Source organism: Caenorhabditis briggsae (genome assembly GCF_000004555.2).
Source record: "Caenorhabditis briggsae complete genome, chrIII, whole genome shotgun sequence".
In the NCBI taxonomy this organism is placed as follows: Eukaryota; Metazoa; Nematoda; class Chromadorea; order Rhabditida; family Rhabditidae; genus Caenorhabditis; species Caenorhabditis briggsae.
Window position 1 is genome coordinate 2,952,384 of NC_013490.2, and position 16,943 is coordinate 2,969,326.

The following is a 16,943-nucleotide window of genomic DNA, read 5'->3' on the forward strand; positions in this document are numbered from 1 at the left end:
TTTGATTCAGAGTTTTTGGAAAAACTACAGTAATCTTAAAATCGCAATTTTCAAAATCTACTGTAATTTTGAAAGTTTTCAAACTTCACAAAAAACTACAGTATTCCTAGAAATTCAGTATCTCAAAAAATTGAGAATCTACAGTAATCTACAGTAACCCTGAGCTTATAATCTTCCAGGATCTTAAACTATATATATTTTTTTTAAAGCTACAATGATCCTAAAATATCAACTTTGCAAATCTACAGTAATCCTGAAATGCAAAATTTCAAAAAATTGAACATTACAGTAATACTGGACTTTTTAAAAAAGTTCTTAAACTCAGAAAGTTTTCAAAATTCCAAAGTTTCTTATTCCGAAAACTTGGAATTTTCGAATTTTTCAAAATTTTCAAAAATTTGAAAAATTTGAAAAACACTGTTAAAATGAATTTTCACACAATTCAGATTTTCTGAAAATCTCGGAATTCGGAAATTTCAATTTTTTCAGAAAAGTCAAAAATCTTAAATTTTCAAAATTTCAAAATTTCTGGAATTTCAAAAAGTTCAAAAATCTGAATTCATAAAACTGAAAATTCCAAACTCCAGAAATCCTAAAATTCGGGAAACTTGGAATTTTCGAAAGTTCCGAATTTACGAAAAATCCAAAAACTGAACTTTGCACTTTTTTCCCTTCTCAAAACTTCAAATTTCAATATTTGCCCACAGCAACAATTTTAAGACGGTTCTTATCATAAATATATAGTACGTTGAGTGGAAAGAATCGTTATCAGCGGAAACAATTTTCAGTTTCAGTTTCGTTTTCAGAAATTTTGAAAAAAAAAGTTTCTGGAAATTCTTTTTTTTTTTGAATTTTCAAAATTTTTGATTTCCTGGGATTGTAAGACCTTGATAAGCAATTTTGGAAAAATTTTTTGAAAAAAAACTTTTTTTTTGAAAATTTCGAAATTTTTAAAAATTCAAAAAAAACTTATCCCCAGAACTGGTTGAGACCTAACCCCAATTCTTTTTCTAATAACAAAAATTCAAAGAGAGGCGAGAGAGTGAGAGACGCAGAGCCAACCAGAAATGCGATAACATCGCGAGAGAAGGGGACACGCGGATTGCTGACGAGAGAGTGACAATTCAGGGGAGACGCAGAGAAAAAGACGGGGGGAAAGAAGGAAAAGGATGAAGATAGAGAGCGGCGACCGCTACGATTTTGGGGTGAAAACGAGAGGGAGAGAGACTAAGAGAGCGACAGAGAAGCAGAGAAAGAACAATTTGCCACGTTTGGCCTGATCGTGAAGCTAAAAAGCGGAAATTATCGCTAATTTTATGTATTTTCTTTGTCAAACACGTATTTTTTCGTTTTCCCCCTATTAACTAACCCCAATAAACCCCCTGAAAATCGCTTAAAATCTTAACACTGAACATGAGCCTTTAAATTTGATACCGTATACTTTATTTTATTAAACGAATTTTGAGCTTTTTTGCAGTTTGTTTAACATTTTACAACATTTTAAAAAGTCCCATTTTCTATTTTGTGTCTTTTTTTTGCTACTTTTTTGCTGAAAAAAAATCCCTGAAAATCACTATTTTCCGTGTTTTTTCTTTTTCGATATTGGCGCTGCGCCTTTAAATGTGCTACAGTAGGATTTTTCTTAATTTTTTCAGCGATTTTTCACCGATTTTATCGATTTTTAGCTTGTTTTTAGTGTTTTTTTCGCTGAAAACCCGTTTTTTACACTTTTAACAGGTTTCTATCTATAGAAATTTGCCATTTTGCCGCCTTTTCCCCATCGAATCAACCGACATTCATAGCCAGCCGGATTTTATCGATTTTTTGCTTAAAATTCAATTTCCAGAAGTTTCCGGGGACGGGCGGGGAATGAATGAGCAACCGCATGCGGTCGTCGAGTCGTATTCAATGACAAATGTCTCCGGGTGAGTCACTATGCTTAAAATGTCTGAAAAAGCCTAAAAAGACGCTAAAAACTGAAAAATCAGTTTGAAAGACCCTAAAACTCGAAAAAGATAATCTAAAATTAATCTAAAAACAGCTAAAATTTTCGAAAAATTAAAAATTAAAAAAAAAATTTTTTTTCCAAAAATTTTTTTTTCCAAAATTTCAAATTTCCCGCCAAACCATTCAAAAACTATATACATAGACATATATGAGGAAGTATTTCCTCTGGGGTTTTTCGCAAAAATTAAGCAAATATTAGCGAAAAAAAAATTTAAAGGGAGGGGGAGAAGATTGGAAAATTGAGAGGTGAAACAGTTTGCTCAATTATTTCACCCGTCTATCTTTTTTTTTTTGAAAACTTAATTTTTCTAAAGCTGAGCAATCTGAAAATAGAAAAAAATCCAGTTTTTTTTTCCAAAAAATGGTAAAATCAAAAATTCGAAAAAAAATTTTTTTTGAATTTTTTTCCAAAAAATTCCAAAACTTTTCTGAACCAAAAATTCGTATTCTCCTCATTTTCCCCATCAAAATTTCATTTCCCTGCACTTTTCGCCCATTTTTTTTGTGGCTTTTCTCTCTTTTCAATCCGATTACATAACACACCTTTCACAATAGATTCTATTCAAAAATACCCGATTTGTCCGTCATTTTTCAATGTGTTCTCTGAGAAATAAACGATTTTTACATGAAAAATCATCGAAAAACCCATGAAAAATGGTCGGAATCGACATTTTTCGCCTTAAACGCGGCAAAGGCGCTCCAGTCTAATTTGAATGGTTTTTAGAGCTTTTTTGAGGTAAAATAGCTGAAAAAATCACTTGAAAATCATTAAGAACATGAAAAATGGCTAATTCTCAAATTTTTAGCTGAAAAAAGTCTTGGTGAAAAAAAAAATTTTTTTTCAAAAAATTCAAAAAATTTCGCATTTTCAAAAATGATTTTTAGGTCGTTTTCAGCGATTTTCAATAATTTTACATCCATTTCTATGTATATTTTGTCCAATATATGTGTTTATTTAGCCAGTCTTCTCTTTGCACACCACCCATAGACCAACTTCTCTTCTTCTTCCTCTTCTTCTTTTTCCCTATGATTTTAGTTTCAAAATATCGATTTTTGGGGATTTTCTCTAAAATTTCAGACAAAATTGAGAATTCTAGACCGAAAATGTGGGATCTAGAGGGATTTTTTAGGTTGGAAATGTGATTTTTCTGAAAAAAAAGTAATTTTTGGAAATTGGTAAAATTCTATGTAATTTCAGACAATTCCAGAAAATAATTGCAATGTTTACAGTACCTTAAGCTGTTGGAACTTGGGATTCTTCAAATTTTTTTTTCTTAAAAAACTTGAAAAACAATTTTTTGAGCAATTTCACTTTTTTTCAATTTTTCAAAACCCATTCCAACCGATTTGAGGCTATTTTCAGACTTTTTTTCCCGATTTTTTCAACGAAAAAAACTTGGTACTGCTTTTCTAAATTTTGCTACTGCTTGGCAGGTGCTAAATGGGCGGAAACAGTACCCCAAATTCAAGGTTTAGAGCAATTTTTAGCTATTTTCAAAGTCAGTTTGACTCCATTTTTTGATTTTTTTTTCCTTTTATCAGCTATAAATTTTATTTCAAAAATTCAAAAATATCGAAAAACCAGAAAAAATGTGAAAAAACAGCCAAAAGTCGATAATTTTGGTACTGCTGGGCATGTGCAAATTTTTCGATTTTTGGGTTTTTTCACTCATTTTTTCCGATTTTTGGGGGGTTTTTTTTGTAAATTCTATCCCAGAAGGTTGAATATATCGAAAAAAGAGAGAAAAACGGGAAAAAATGAGCTGAAAAATAGGATTTTAAATTTTACACCTTCCCAGCAGTACCAAATTCGAATTTTTTTTCAAAAAGTTCAAAACCATTTATTTTTTCCACCAAAATCATACTGTGTTTTGTGACAAATTAGTCACATACTCTCTGACTGTTTGCGTCTCTCTGACAATCGTCACTCTCTCTCTCTCCCTTCAAAAATTCGGGAAACTATTTGATTTTTATTTCAAAAGAGAGAGAGAATGAGAGACCCAGAGAGCATTTTGAGTCATTTCTAGTTTTCTATTTGTCTTTTTGGCAGACTTCTCTCTTTCTTTTATTAGTACAGTACTCCTTAGTTTTCTTCTTCTTTTAGCTCCTCCATTTTGTGACTTTTCCGTGATATGTAGTTTAGAACAGCCCCACTTTTAAGGGGCGGAGTTTAAGTTTTGAAAAAAAATCCCGCCAGAAATCGGTCAAATTTGAGCAGAAAATATTCCCAATTTTTTTTTGAGTATTTCGGCCTAAATCCTCTAAAAATCCCCTGAAAAGTCTGAAAAAATGGCGCCAAGTTGAAAATTTCACTAGATTTTAGTAGAGCGCATTTGGAAATTTTCAATTTTCAAATTTTGATTTTTTTTTCTCCAATTTTACTAATTTCTGTGATATGTGCTTGTGATATGGAATATGTGATATGTGCTCTGAAGTTTGCCTCTCGAAAAATGGGCGGAGCCTAAATTTGGGCCAATTTTTGATTCCAGATTTCGCTATCTGACGTCCAGGATCATTTTTAGTCTATAATCTGTTTTGTCTGAAAATCTGAATTTCCGTTTTTTTCGCTGACGCACAAAATATCTTAGGCGGTTTAGAGTGTTTTTTTTTGTAGAAAAAATAGCGAAATTCTAATTTTTGGTACTGCTTTTTCAAATTTTGCTACTGCCCAGCAGTATCAAAATCGGATTTCGACACCGCTGGGCAGTAGTAAAATCCAAAAAGCAGTACCAAAACTAACGATTTTCGGCTTATTTTCGCCTTTTTTCTCGGTTTTTCTTAGTTTTTTCGAATTCCTGATATAAAATTTATAGAAAAATGTCGGGAAAATTCAGAAAATTGATCGGAAAAAAACCCAAAAAATGACGAAAAATTGAGATTTTGGTACTGCTTAGCAGTAGCAAATTTCAAGAAGCAGTACCAAAAAAAAATTTTTGTTGATAAATTTCAATTTTCAGCAACGAAAAACCGCAATTTTTTCTGGAATTAACTAATTAATTTTTGAAGCTTCCTTAGAATGTGATGCTGATCTATGCTTTTCTATATAAGCTCACTTTTCATGAAAAATCTAATTTCAACGGGGGGAAAAAGCGCGAGCGGCGGTCTCCCATGGCGACCATGGCTTTATGTCATAAGCTACGTTATTTTTCCTTTTTTTCTCTAATTCTTTTTTCCTTCTTTTTGTCACCGCTATCATCATAGGAGGTCTTTTATTCTAAGAATTGTAGCTTTCCATTTTTAGGTCGGTTTTTGGAGTCTTTTCGGCATTTTAGGCCGTTTCAGACTAATTTATAGCAAAAAATTCAGAAATAATAGGTTTCTGGACGGTGAAAAAGATCCGAAAGTCGAAAAGTTGAAAATTTCGAATTTTGGTACTGCTTTTTTATATTTTGCACCTGCCAAGCAGTACCAAATTTTTGAAAAAATCTATTTTTTTCAGTGTTTTTGGGTTTTTATCCACTCAATTTTTAAAGTTTCTCTGTTTTCTTCTATGAACTTTATTCATGAATTCGAAAGTTTTAAAAAAACTCGAAAAATGGCGAAAAAATCCGAAAATCGTTAATTTTGGTACTGCTCCGGCCCATTTTGCACCTGCCCAGCAGTAGCAAAATGGGATTTTGGTACTGCTTTTCTATTGCCGGGCAGTAGCAAAATCGCGAATTTTCGCATCAGGTTAAAATCTACTTAAAATTCTTTGAAAATCACTTCCTAGTCTTTAAAAAACTCATTTTGTGCCAGTTTCCAGGGTAAAATGTCTATAAAAATCTAGTTGAAAGTCAAAATTCGTTTTTTAGTACTGCAGTTTTTCTCATTTTCCCCACACACACATTTTTTGTGCCCTAATCATTCGGATTATGCAAATTTCTTTTTCTCCCGTTTTTTCTATAACTGAACTATGATTCCTGTGATATTTTGTAGTTTTAGTGATTCTTCTTTTTTAGAATTTTTGAAATTTTTCAGAACTTCTGAGTTCGATTAGTCAGAAGGCTCGTGTTTTGAGTCATAGTCTGAAAAAGATACCAAAAAGCAAGATTTTCTAATTTCCTGACATTTTTTACCAAAATTTCAAAAAAAAATTTTGACTCATTTCTTGGTTTAATACAAATTTTTCGTACTCTCCGTGACGTATTTTTCTTCTCGAATCACCTGACGCACACATTTTCGACTGATTAGAGATCAGAAAAAGTGCTCTAGTAAAAAAACGAAAGTTTTGTTTTTCAGGCTGCAAATTGGGTGATTTTTGGTCTATTTAAAATTTGGTACTGCTTAACCACCTGAAAACCTGATTTTAGCGATTTTTGGGCTCGAAATATTCTACTCCCACATTTTTTCTCAATTTCCTATCACCTGACACTCTGCATTCGACATTATACACACATATTACAACCCGTGTGTGTGTGTGTATGTGCCCAAACCAAATAGAGCGTCACAGAGAGTACTGATAACACTTTTTTGGCACTTAGTTTTCGAAATTTTGACTTTTCAACGTTTTTTTGGGAAATTCCGACCCGGAAAATGCAAAATTTTGGGCTTTATTCTAAAAATTTTGTTTCGGAATTCGAAAATATTGAGAAATTCAAGAAAAAAGACGAAAAATGAGCTGAAAACCATTGATTTCGGTACTGCTTTCCTATATATTGCAAAATCTGGGTTTTTCGATTTTTTCAATTTTACTGAAACAAGATGTATAGAAGAAAACCCAAAAATGAAAATCGATCGGAAAAAACCGAGAAATTACGAAAAATTGAGATTTTGGTACTGCTTTTGGCCATTTTGCACCTGCCCGGCAGTACCAAAATATAAAAAAGCAGTACCAAAATCTCGATTTTTCTTTGTTTTCGTTGCCAAAAATCTCGTAAAATGCCTCAAATTCCATATAATTCGCTCATTTTTCACCTGTTTTCTTGGAAAAACTAGAAAAAGTAAACAAATTTCACCGCTCTTCTCATCAATCAAAACTCGTGGTTTTCCTCTTTAGAAAGTTCTAGAACACACTTTTTAGGTGAAAAATTGATTATTGATAAGATAGATCGGTTCGTCTTGTGCTCATAAAGAGCACAAAATGCCCCTAGACTACAAACTACGAATTGATAAGATAGGCAATATTTTTTGGGGAGTCATTGGAGCCTTTAGCCATCTCTGACATCACAAATACCAAAAATAGGAGACCTATATTTATATGTTTTCTGCAAAAAAAATTGTGACGTCAAATTTTTGGCTGCTCCATCCGACCATAGATTATATGAGCTGAACATGCGGAAATTGGGTTCCGTCTTTCTTTTTTTTTCTTGAAATTTTTGATAAATTCTGTCTGTCTGTCAGTTTTTTCCGGATTTCCGCAAATTAAAATTAATATTTTTCAGCATGGCATCGATCGCTTCATCCTCGAACGGGTTCCCAACACCAGCGGATCCGGTGACGGCGATAGGAAACGTGAATACGTTGGATGAAGGTAGTTTTAGGGGGTTTTTAGGCTGAAAATTTGGATTCAGAGGGTTTGGAAACCCTAGAAATGGATTTAGAAAAAGTTTGGTCCGGTGAAAGATGAGAAAAATTAGAAATAATCTGTTTTTGGTACTGCTTTTTCAAGTTTTGCTACTGCCCAGCAGTACCGAAATGGGATTTTGACACTGCTGGGCAGTAGCAAAATAGTCGAATTTTGGGTCTTTTTCGCTCATTTTTTTCTCTGAATTTTTGGTTTCTTTTTCCCAAACGTTTTCTTTAATAAAAAAATCTATCGAAAAACCCCGAAAAATGCAAAAAAATACCGAAAACCCTCACATTTGGTACTGCTTTCGCTCATTTTGCTACTGCCCGGTAGTACCAAAATCTCAATTTTCCGTGATTTTCTTAATTTTTTTCGCCGAATTTCCACTCAACTAGATTTATCAGAGCTCTCTTTTTGCCCAATTTCTATGTTCCCATGCTCTAAATTCGCCAGTTTTTAATTTATTTTTTAATTCAAAAATGCAATAATTGACAACGAAATTTCGGAATTTGTGGATTTTGGCGATATTTCCGGTGACGAGTCGATTTTTCGAAGTAAAATTTTAGTCTGAAATTGCTGAAAATGTGGCAAAGGCAGTACTAAAATCCCATTTTGCTACTGCCGGACAAGTGCAAAATCCAAAAATGCAGTACCAAAATTGGAAAAAGTCCTATTTTTCGGCCTTTTTTTCGCTTTTTTCTCGGGTTTTTCGGTATTTTCAAAGTCTTAATTTCATAAAAGAAACGAATTTCCAAAAGAAAACCCGAAAATTCAGAAAATTGAACGGAAAAAAAACCCGAAAATTGAGAATTTTGCACCTGCCCAGCAGTATCAAAATGGGCGAAAGCAGTACCAAAATATGAAAAAATTTTATTTTTCAACTCATTTTTCGTCTTTTTTCTTGGATTTTTGATATTTTCGAATTCCTAGTTTGATAAAAAACCGAAAATTCAGTAAATTTAGAAAATTGAACGAAAAAATCGAAAATGTTGCAGTACCAAAATCGCGAAAAAAATCAATATTTTTCAGTGCATTACGCCTCCACCGACTTCTACATTGGCCTCGGTCTTGCCGTCAGCTCTTCGTTATTCATCGGAAGTTCGTTTATTATCAAAAAGAAGGCGTTATTGAAGCTGGCGTCGGGTGACACGTCACAGCGAGCATCAGAAGGCGGTTATGGATATTTGAGAGAATGGATGTGGTGGATGGGTGTTATTACTAGTGAGTTTGAGGACATCCGGACGCACAGACATCGTTTTCTTTTCAGTGGGTGTTGGTGAAGCGTGCAATTTCGCTGCATATGCATTTGCGCCGGCGTCTCTGGTCACACCGCTTGGCGCGCTTTCTGTCATTGTTACGTGAGTTTTTTGGCTGAAATTTGGCTGAAAATGAATTGGAATTTTATCTTAGATTTTAAAATGTACAAAAAATGAGAAAAAATCATGAAAATTGAGCATAAATGACCCTAGAAAACTTTAAAAATTCAAATTTTGGTACTGCTTTCGCCTATTTTGCTACTGCTACGCAGTACCAAAATGGGCAGAGCAGTACCAGATTTAACAATTTTTGGCTTATTTTCCCCGTTTTTCTCGGGGATCTAAAACCATTTTCGAATTCCTTAAACGAAATTCATAGAAAAATCAGGAAAATTAGAAAATCGAGGCAAAATGACCCAAAAATACTGGAAAAATGCGATTTTTCAAAATTTTGCTACTGCTGGGCAGGAGCAAAATGTGCACACTGAAAATCCCATTTAGCACCTGCCCGGCAGTGCCAAAATTGAAATTTTCAACTGAAAAATGATAGTTTTTGGCCCTGAACCCCCAAAATTCGAATTTTCAGTGCAATCCTCTCATCGCGAATGCTTAACGAACGTCTGAATCTTCTCGGCTCCATCGGATGTGCTCTTTGTCTTCTAGGATCTACAGTAATCGTTATTCATTCGCCGAAAGAAGAGGAAGTGGGATCGATGGCCGAGTTGGCGCTGAAAATGAAGGACGCCGGATTCTTGATCTACGTAATACTGGTGATTCTGGCGACGGGATTCATTGTGGTCTATGTGGCGCCGAGATATGGTCATACGAATATTTTGGTGTACATTTCGGTTTGTTCGCTGATTGGATCGCTGTCCGTGCTCTCGGTGAAAGGGTTGGGATTGGCTATTAAGGTGAGTAAAAATTTCCAAAAGAATGAGACGAAAATCATGAAATTCGAGTGAAAACGCCCCGAAAATTTGGAAATTTGGTACTGCTGGCCAGGTGCGAAATAGGCAAAGCAGTACCAAAAATAACAATTTTCAGCTTATTTTTAGCTGTTTTCGGGGGTTTTTTTTTGGATATTTTTAAATTCCTACTTTTATAAAAGAACAAATTCAGGCAAAAACCGGTAACTTAAAAAATTGAGCGAAAAAGACCCAAAAACACTGAAAAAATGCTATTTTTTCATTATCTTTTTTTCATTATCTTCCGCCCATTTTGCTACTGCCAAGCAGTACCAAAATTCAAAAATGCAGTACCAAAGTTAACGATTTTCGGCTCATTTTTGTCGTTTTTCTCGAGTTTTCCGTGAATTTCGGATTTCTGAATTCGAAATTCATATTAGAACCCAAAATTGAAAAAGTCCTATTTTTCGGCATTTTTTTCGCTTTTTTCTCGGGTTTTTCGATATTTTCAAAGTCGTAATTTCATAAAAGAAACGAATTTCCAAAAGAAAACCCGAAAATTCAAAAAAATTGAACGAAAAAAATCCGAAAATCGAGAATTTTGCACCTGCCCAGCAGTGTCGAAATTCCATTTTGGTACTGCTTAGCAGTATCAAATGGGCGAAAGCAGTACCAAAATTTGGAAAAATTTTATTTTTCAACTCATTTTTCGTCTTTTTTCTTGGATTTTTGATATTTTCGAATTCCTAGTTTGACAAAAAACCGAAAATGACCGAAAAAAGACCCGAAAACGCTGCTTTGTCCCATTTTGCTACTGCCAAGCAGTAGCAAAATTCAAAAATGCAGTACCAAAATGTTGAAAAATCGCATTTTTGCAAAGTTTCCTAGTGTCATTTTTGCTCATTTTGTCACAATTATGGCTCAATTTTCTCAATTTTTTTCCCATTTCCACCCAAAACCCCCATTTTATTCCAGGAAACTCTCTCCGGGCATCAACAATTCACAAATTGGCTAACATATTTTTGGCTAGCATCAGTCGCGATGTGTGTATCGGTCCAGTTGATCTATCTGAACAAAGCGTTGGACATTTTCAACACCTCAATGGTCACACCGATCTATTACGTCTTCTTCACCACTTTTGTCATTTTGGCATCGTCGATTTTGTACAAAGAATGGTCGTGCCTGGGCGCGTCGGATGTGATTGGAAATTTTGTTGGATTCCTGACAACGATTATTGGCATTTTCCAGGTGAGCATTTTTAGCCAAAAAAATTGGAAAATTTTGAGCCAAAATGAGCTAAAAATTTTTTTTTTCGAAAATTTTTCCAAAAATTTCAAAATCATCCAATTCTGATAAAAATTGATACCACGGCCTGAAATGGCTTGAAAAGGAGGAATCTGTGAAACATTTCGAAAAAATTGAAATTTGAAAAAAAAAATTGGTTTTTCACTTTTTTCAAATTTTTTCAAAAAGTCAATTGGTGGTCATTTTTTTCTGGAATTTTGCAAATTTTCAGATGCAACTATTCCGAGACGTCAACATATCACTGTATCAAGTTCAAAAGCTGGTCTCCAGGCCGTCCGCCTCGCTGGCCAACGCCGATTTTTCGTCATCGTCGACGAATCTGGTCGATGATTACTGTATGCGACAATCGAACAGTAACCGACGAATGGTGTATACTTAATAAACAAATTCTTTCTTTATAAAAAAATGTTTTTGAAATTTTTCGAAAAAAAAAAATCAGAAAAATTTTTTTTCGGAATTTTTTTTTCTGAAAACTTCAGATTTATTTTCTGACCTATATTCCTTTATGATTACGTGTATTAGAAGACTTTTTAAAATCCGTTTTTTTTTCAAATTTCTATCCCCTTTTTGCCCAGTTCCCTCGTTTTTCCATGGCTCAAAATTCCCTATTTTATCAAAATTTTCGGTTTTCCACCCCATCCACTTAGGCCACGCCCACTTTTTTATCTACACCCATAAAATTACAGGTTTCAACAAGCCCCCATCCCCCAACCCGCTCTGCTTCTTTTTTCTTTTTTTATCGTCTTTTTTCTAGTAAAAATAAAAGTTTTTTGATTTTAATTTTTTTTTTCAAAAATTTTTTCAGACAATTTTTAGGATTCAAGACTCTGAAATTTGAATTTCTCACGCCAAGAGCTTCAAAATGAGTATAAACACGACTAGGCTCCGCCCACGTTGAGTTTTAAGGTTATAGACGCAGTGTGTCTGGTTTCTCTGCTCTTTCTAACTGCCGTATCTCAGCAGGTTTTGGTCCAAAACGAAAACTTCAAGAACCTACGTTTTTCTCGTGTTGAGAGCTTCAAAATGAGTATGAACACGCCTGGATTTGATGAATTTTGAAATTTTCAGTTTTCGTGGTGGGTCCCAAAAAATCGTTTTTCTAAATTTTCCAAAACCTAGTCATGTTTATACTCATTTCGAAGCCCTTTGCTGATGAAATGCAATAAGCTAAAAATCTCAGAAATCTGTTAAGAAATAAAAAAGTTGGGACAGTTTTAAAGTTTTTGAAATTTTTAACACAATTGAAACTAGCCCATATCTCGGATGGTTTTGGTTCAAATCACAAAATTATCCAATTTTCAATTTTTTTCGTGTCAAGAGCTTCAAAATGAGTATGAACACGACTAGTTTTTGTGTAAATTGAAAATTTGGGTTTTTGTGGTGGGACCCAAAACAGTTGAAAAATTCGAAATCTTCCAAAACTAGTCGTATTTATACTCATTTTGAAGCCCTCAGATAAACAAATTCGAAAATTCACTAATTTTTGAGTTTGGATTGAAATCAGAAAAATTACGGTAGTTTGAATCCATTTTTTGAATCTTTTGAACTTCGTTTTGCAACTCCCTTGAAAATTAGGATTTTTTGAAAATCTGAACTGCAAATTGTACAAAAATCTCGTATCATTTTTTTCTCATTTTCTTGGCCAAAAATTGGCTCAAATTTTCAGCGCAAAAAGCCAAAAAACCCCCGGAAAATTTATGCCAATTTTTCCTTTTTCTAAATTTTCCCCCATTTGGCACCTCCTCACATAAAGAGCCTCTTTTCATTGAAATGCTCTTAGCGATCTCATTTTTTTTTGGTGTCTTTCAATTTTCAATTCCCATTGAAATTGTCTTCTTTTACGTCCTAATTAGATGGATACTTAAGTGGAAGGGGGAGAGGGGGACATCTGGAGAGGAAAAGCTTTGGAGATCAAAAATCCCGTTGGAAAATTGCTCATCTTTTTTGAAAAACAAAAATTTGAATTTGCCGCGTTGAGAGCTTCAAAATGAGTATAAAGATGCCTACGTTTAGAGAAATTAGTTTTTTTCACATTGTTTGTGTCAACTACTGTATCTCAGCTGGTTTTGGTCCAGACTCAAAATTTTGATAATTTTTAGATTTCTCAGTTTTAGAACTTCAAAATGAGTATAAACATGACTAAGAAACATTTTCCGAACATTTCGAGTTTTGAGGGTTAGAGACGCAGTGTGTCTGGTTTCTCTGCACTCTAAAACAACCGTATCCCAGCTGGTTTCAGACCAAACTCGACGATTTTTGTATTTTTGAGTTTGTAACAGTTAGCGCTTTTCAATGAGTGTAAACACGACTACTTTTGAAAATTTTCATAAATTTCAAATTTTTTTTTAGTGAGTTCGAAAAAGGTAACATTTTTTGGGGTTGGACAAAAACTGACCGAGTTACGGTAGTTTAACAGTCTGACACTAAATATCGCCAAAGGCCTATTTTCTCGAAACTAGGCTTGTTTATACTTATTTTGAATCTATTAACAAGCCAAACTCAAATTTTAGTTCAAAAATTGTTTAAATGAAAATTGAAAAAAAAAGTTTGAGCCATTTTAAAGTTTTAGTTTGAAATTATTTTTAAATTTTGATCCCGAAAACCGTTAATATCCTTTGATTTCTTCATTCTATTAAGACCAAATCCACTATTCTAAAAGTGCAGTGCAGAAAAAAGAATTCACATCTTCTGCAAAATTTATATTTTTCTCTATATTTCCAATTTTTCCAAAAATAAGCCTCATTTAGGTTTTCTTCTTCTTCTTCTCCCTCTTCTTATATACACTTGGGCGGCTCCGAGAGGCTCTCAAACTGAATCTAATAAGAGCCAATCAACACTTCCCTCTCTTTTCCTCTTTTTTTTCCAATTTTTAGGATGAGCAAAAAAAGTTTCTCGACATTTTTTTGCAATTTTAATTTTCTGGAAAATCTAGAAAATAATTGATTGCTTGATTTTGAAATTTGAATTTTCGAGTTCAGCGCGTTTTCAGCTTCAAAATGAGTATAAACATGACCATATTCAGAAAAGTGTCAGTTTTGGTCATTTTCAGTTAACCTACCGTAACCCGGTCAATCTTTATCTAAACTGAAAATTTTTTTTGATTTTAAGATTTTATCTGTTTTGTGCTTCAAAATAAGTATAAACACGACTATGCTCCGCTAATTCTGGTTTTAATGGTTAGAGACGCAGTGTGTCTCGCTTCTCTGCACTCTAGCCAAACTTGGCTTGGCTTCAACCTTGGCTTGTTCATACTCATTTTGAAGCCTAAAACCAGACTAATCCAGAACTGTTAAAATTTTCGAGTTTTGGTCAGAATGACCAAAGTTACGGTGATTCGGGCGAAAGTTCGAAAGTATAAAGATATCAAAGCAAAGCTACCGTAATTCGGCTAGTTTTGCTTCAAACTAAAAAAATATCGACATTTTTAGACTTGGCAAATCTAGCGATTGGAAATGAGTTTAAAGACGATTAGATTCAGTTGATTTTGAAAATTTCGATTTTTCAGTGGGTCCAGCAAAAAATTTCAAAAAATCAAAATTGATAAAACCTGGACTTATTTATACTCATTTTAAAGCGTGCTACAAGGCAAACTTGAAAATGCAAAAATTTTTGAGTTTGAATCAGAATCAAAGGAGTTATGGTAGTTGAGCAAAAAAAAAGCCCAAAAAGTTTCAGTTTTCAAAATATATATCCAAACCTGGTCATGTTAAAGGTGGGGGGACAGGAGATTTTACGGGGGATTTTTGGGGCCAGAGTATGCATTCTACCGTGACGGTGTACAACGCTTAATGTCACTCTGCGTACAGCTGTCGTCCTCGCCTTTATGTATGCAATCGGGAGTGCGCTTTCTCTTTGCCCGTGTAGCTCAGTCGGTAGCGGCGCCGCACCCTCAATCCTCGCCCCACACGTTCAACTCCTCGAGGGGCATATTTGAACGAAATTTCGAGAACATTATTTTTTTCATCTCCCCCCACCTTTAATGACCTATTTTGAAGCATTTTACAAGAGAAATTCGAAAAATGTGTTTTTCGTTTTTCTCTGCGTCTCTCTCTCTCCTGATAAATGACCAAAAGACACGCAACCAGAAAAGAAACCAGCAAAAAAGTTCCTTTTCTTTTTTTTTTTGGTTTGTGTGTTTTTTTTCGAAATTTCGAGAAAAAAGGAGAAGAAGGCACCCTCTCTTTCCCATCAAAATATATCATTTATGAGGGAAAAGAAGAGCCTTATTCTTCTTTTTTTCTCTTTTTTGGTTCTGTTTTTTTTTCCTTGAAGAGCACAAAAAAAAAACAAAAATAAAAAGACAAATTCTAGTTTTGCTGAAAATAAATCCTCTGGAAAAAATGCAATTTTTATGGGTGACCTGGAAATTCCCAAAAAACAAAGCATTCAAATTGAAAAATATTCCAAAAATTTTTTTTCAAAAATTCAAAAACAAAATTCCAAAAATCTTGTCATGTTTATACTTATTTTGAAGCGCTTTCCAGGTCAAAAGCAAATATTTTTTAAATCTCAAATTTGGACTGGAACTGACCGAGTTACGGTAGTTTTACAGTTGAGACTCTAAAATTATCTTGTTTCGAATTTTGCCTCGAACTATAGTAACTTTTCAGATTTTCATCCGAACCCAAAAAAGTGTACATTTTTGAAATGGTCTTGTTCAAATCTTCAAAATGAGTATAAACACAATCTGGTTTTCTGAATTTCAATTTTTCTCAAATTTTCGCTGGTCCCTCTCTGAAAAATCGAAAATTTCAAAATCAACCAAATCTAAGTAGTTGTGTTTAAACTTATTTTGCAGCTTTGGTTATTGCAAATCTAAAACTGCTTAACAATTTCAGTTCAGATTGAAACCAACCCTCGTTACGGTAGTTTTACAGTATACCTTTCAAAAATTGCAAATTTCGAAAATTTCCAAATATGGTCATGTTTAAACTCATTTTGAAGCTGAAAACCTAACGAATTTGAATTTTCTGGTTTTTTAAAATTTCAATTTTCAAAAAATGTCAGTTTTTGTATGTCCCAATGTCTTCCAGATATTCCAATCCATCATTTTTCCTGGGGCGACAAAAAAATCGCACAAAAAATTCTCCCCATAATTTTTCGTCATTTTTCGTTTTCTAATCTCTTTTTTGATCATTTTTTCCTTATTTTCCTTCCATTTTTCCATATTTGACGGAAAAAAATTTTTCAAGAAAATTTGATTTCTAAAAATTTTTATTTTGAAAAATCACCTAGAACGCTTATTTTAAAGGCGCATTTCAACACAACTACTGTGGCTACAAGAAAACTACAAACTACAAAAATATCTTAAATAACATTTTACACATTTTTGTGGTTTACAAAATTTTGAAACTATCATGGTTTTTGAGATATGCGCCTTTAAAATGGAGGAGAGACGCAGAGAAGCATCTCTCCTTGACTTTACAAGCGCATATCTCAGAAACCGTTAGAGATATCAAAAAGTGATAAACTACAAAAATGTTTAAAATTTTATGTTGAGCAATTAAGTGGTTGATTACTTTTTGATAGTTTTTTTGGGTTTTGAGTTATGCGCCTTTAAATGTGGTGTTAAAAAATTCAAAAATTTTAACATTTTCAAGTTTGGCTCAAAATTGAGCGAGTTACTGTAGTTTTACAATACCCAATTTAAAAGTTTTCAGAATATGTTCATGTTTATACTCATTTTGAAGCTCTGGACGCGAGAAATTCAAGTTTTTTAGTTATTTTTGAATTCAGAAAAAATTGAAAGACTTACCATCATCCAAAGTTGTCGAAAAAGTGACTCTTTCTTCGGTATCATTGGACCCGTGACGCAGTTTTCCAGTGGAATGGCCATCCGACGAAGACGTGGTTTCCAGATCACCCATTTCTGAAAAAAATGAATAATGCAAAAATTCTGAAATATAGAAGCTCAAGAATTTCGAAACATTTGAAAAAAATTGAAAAATTGAATTTTGAATTAAAAACTTTTTTTTTGGAATT

General features: G+C 33.5%; 2 protein-coding genes across 2 annotated transcripts; one reads left to right on the plus strand and one right to left on the minus strand.

Annotated features, from left to right (window-relative positions):
• Positions 1 to 7,371: 7,371 nt before the first annotated feature.
• On the plus strand, positions 7,372 to 11,340 carry Cbr-nipa-1 (the record flags this gene model as incomplete). Its single annotated transcript, XM_045243516.1, has 6 exons — positions 7,372 to 7,459; positions 8,525 to 8,716; positions 8,763 to 8,853; positions 9,338 to 9,662; positions 10,632 to 10,904; positions 11,173 to 11,340. 6 exons carry the CDS (start codon positions 7,372 to 7,374, stop codon positions 11,338 to 11,340), a joined length of 1,137 nt encoding a protein of 378 aa, XP_045097005.1.
• A 3,809-nt stretch (positions 11,341 to 15,149) lies between these two features.
• On the minus strand, positions 15,150 to 16,828 carry CBG20307 (the record flags this gene model as incomplete). Its single annotated transcript, XM_002647068.1, has 3 exons — positions 15,150 to 15,292; positions 16,193 to 16,255; positions 16,717 to 16,828. The coding sequence occupies 3 exons, from the start codon at positions 16,826 to 16,828 to the stop codon at positions 15,150 to 15,152; spliced, it is 318 nt and encodes a 105-aa protein (XP_002647114.1).
• Between the last annotated feature and the right edge of the window lie 115 nt (positions 16,829 to 16,943).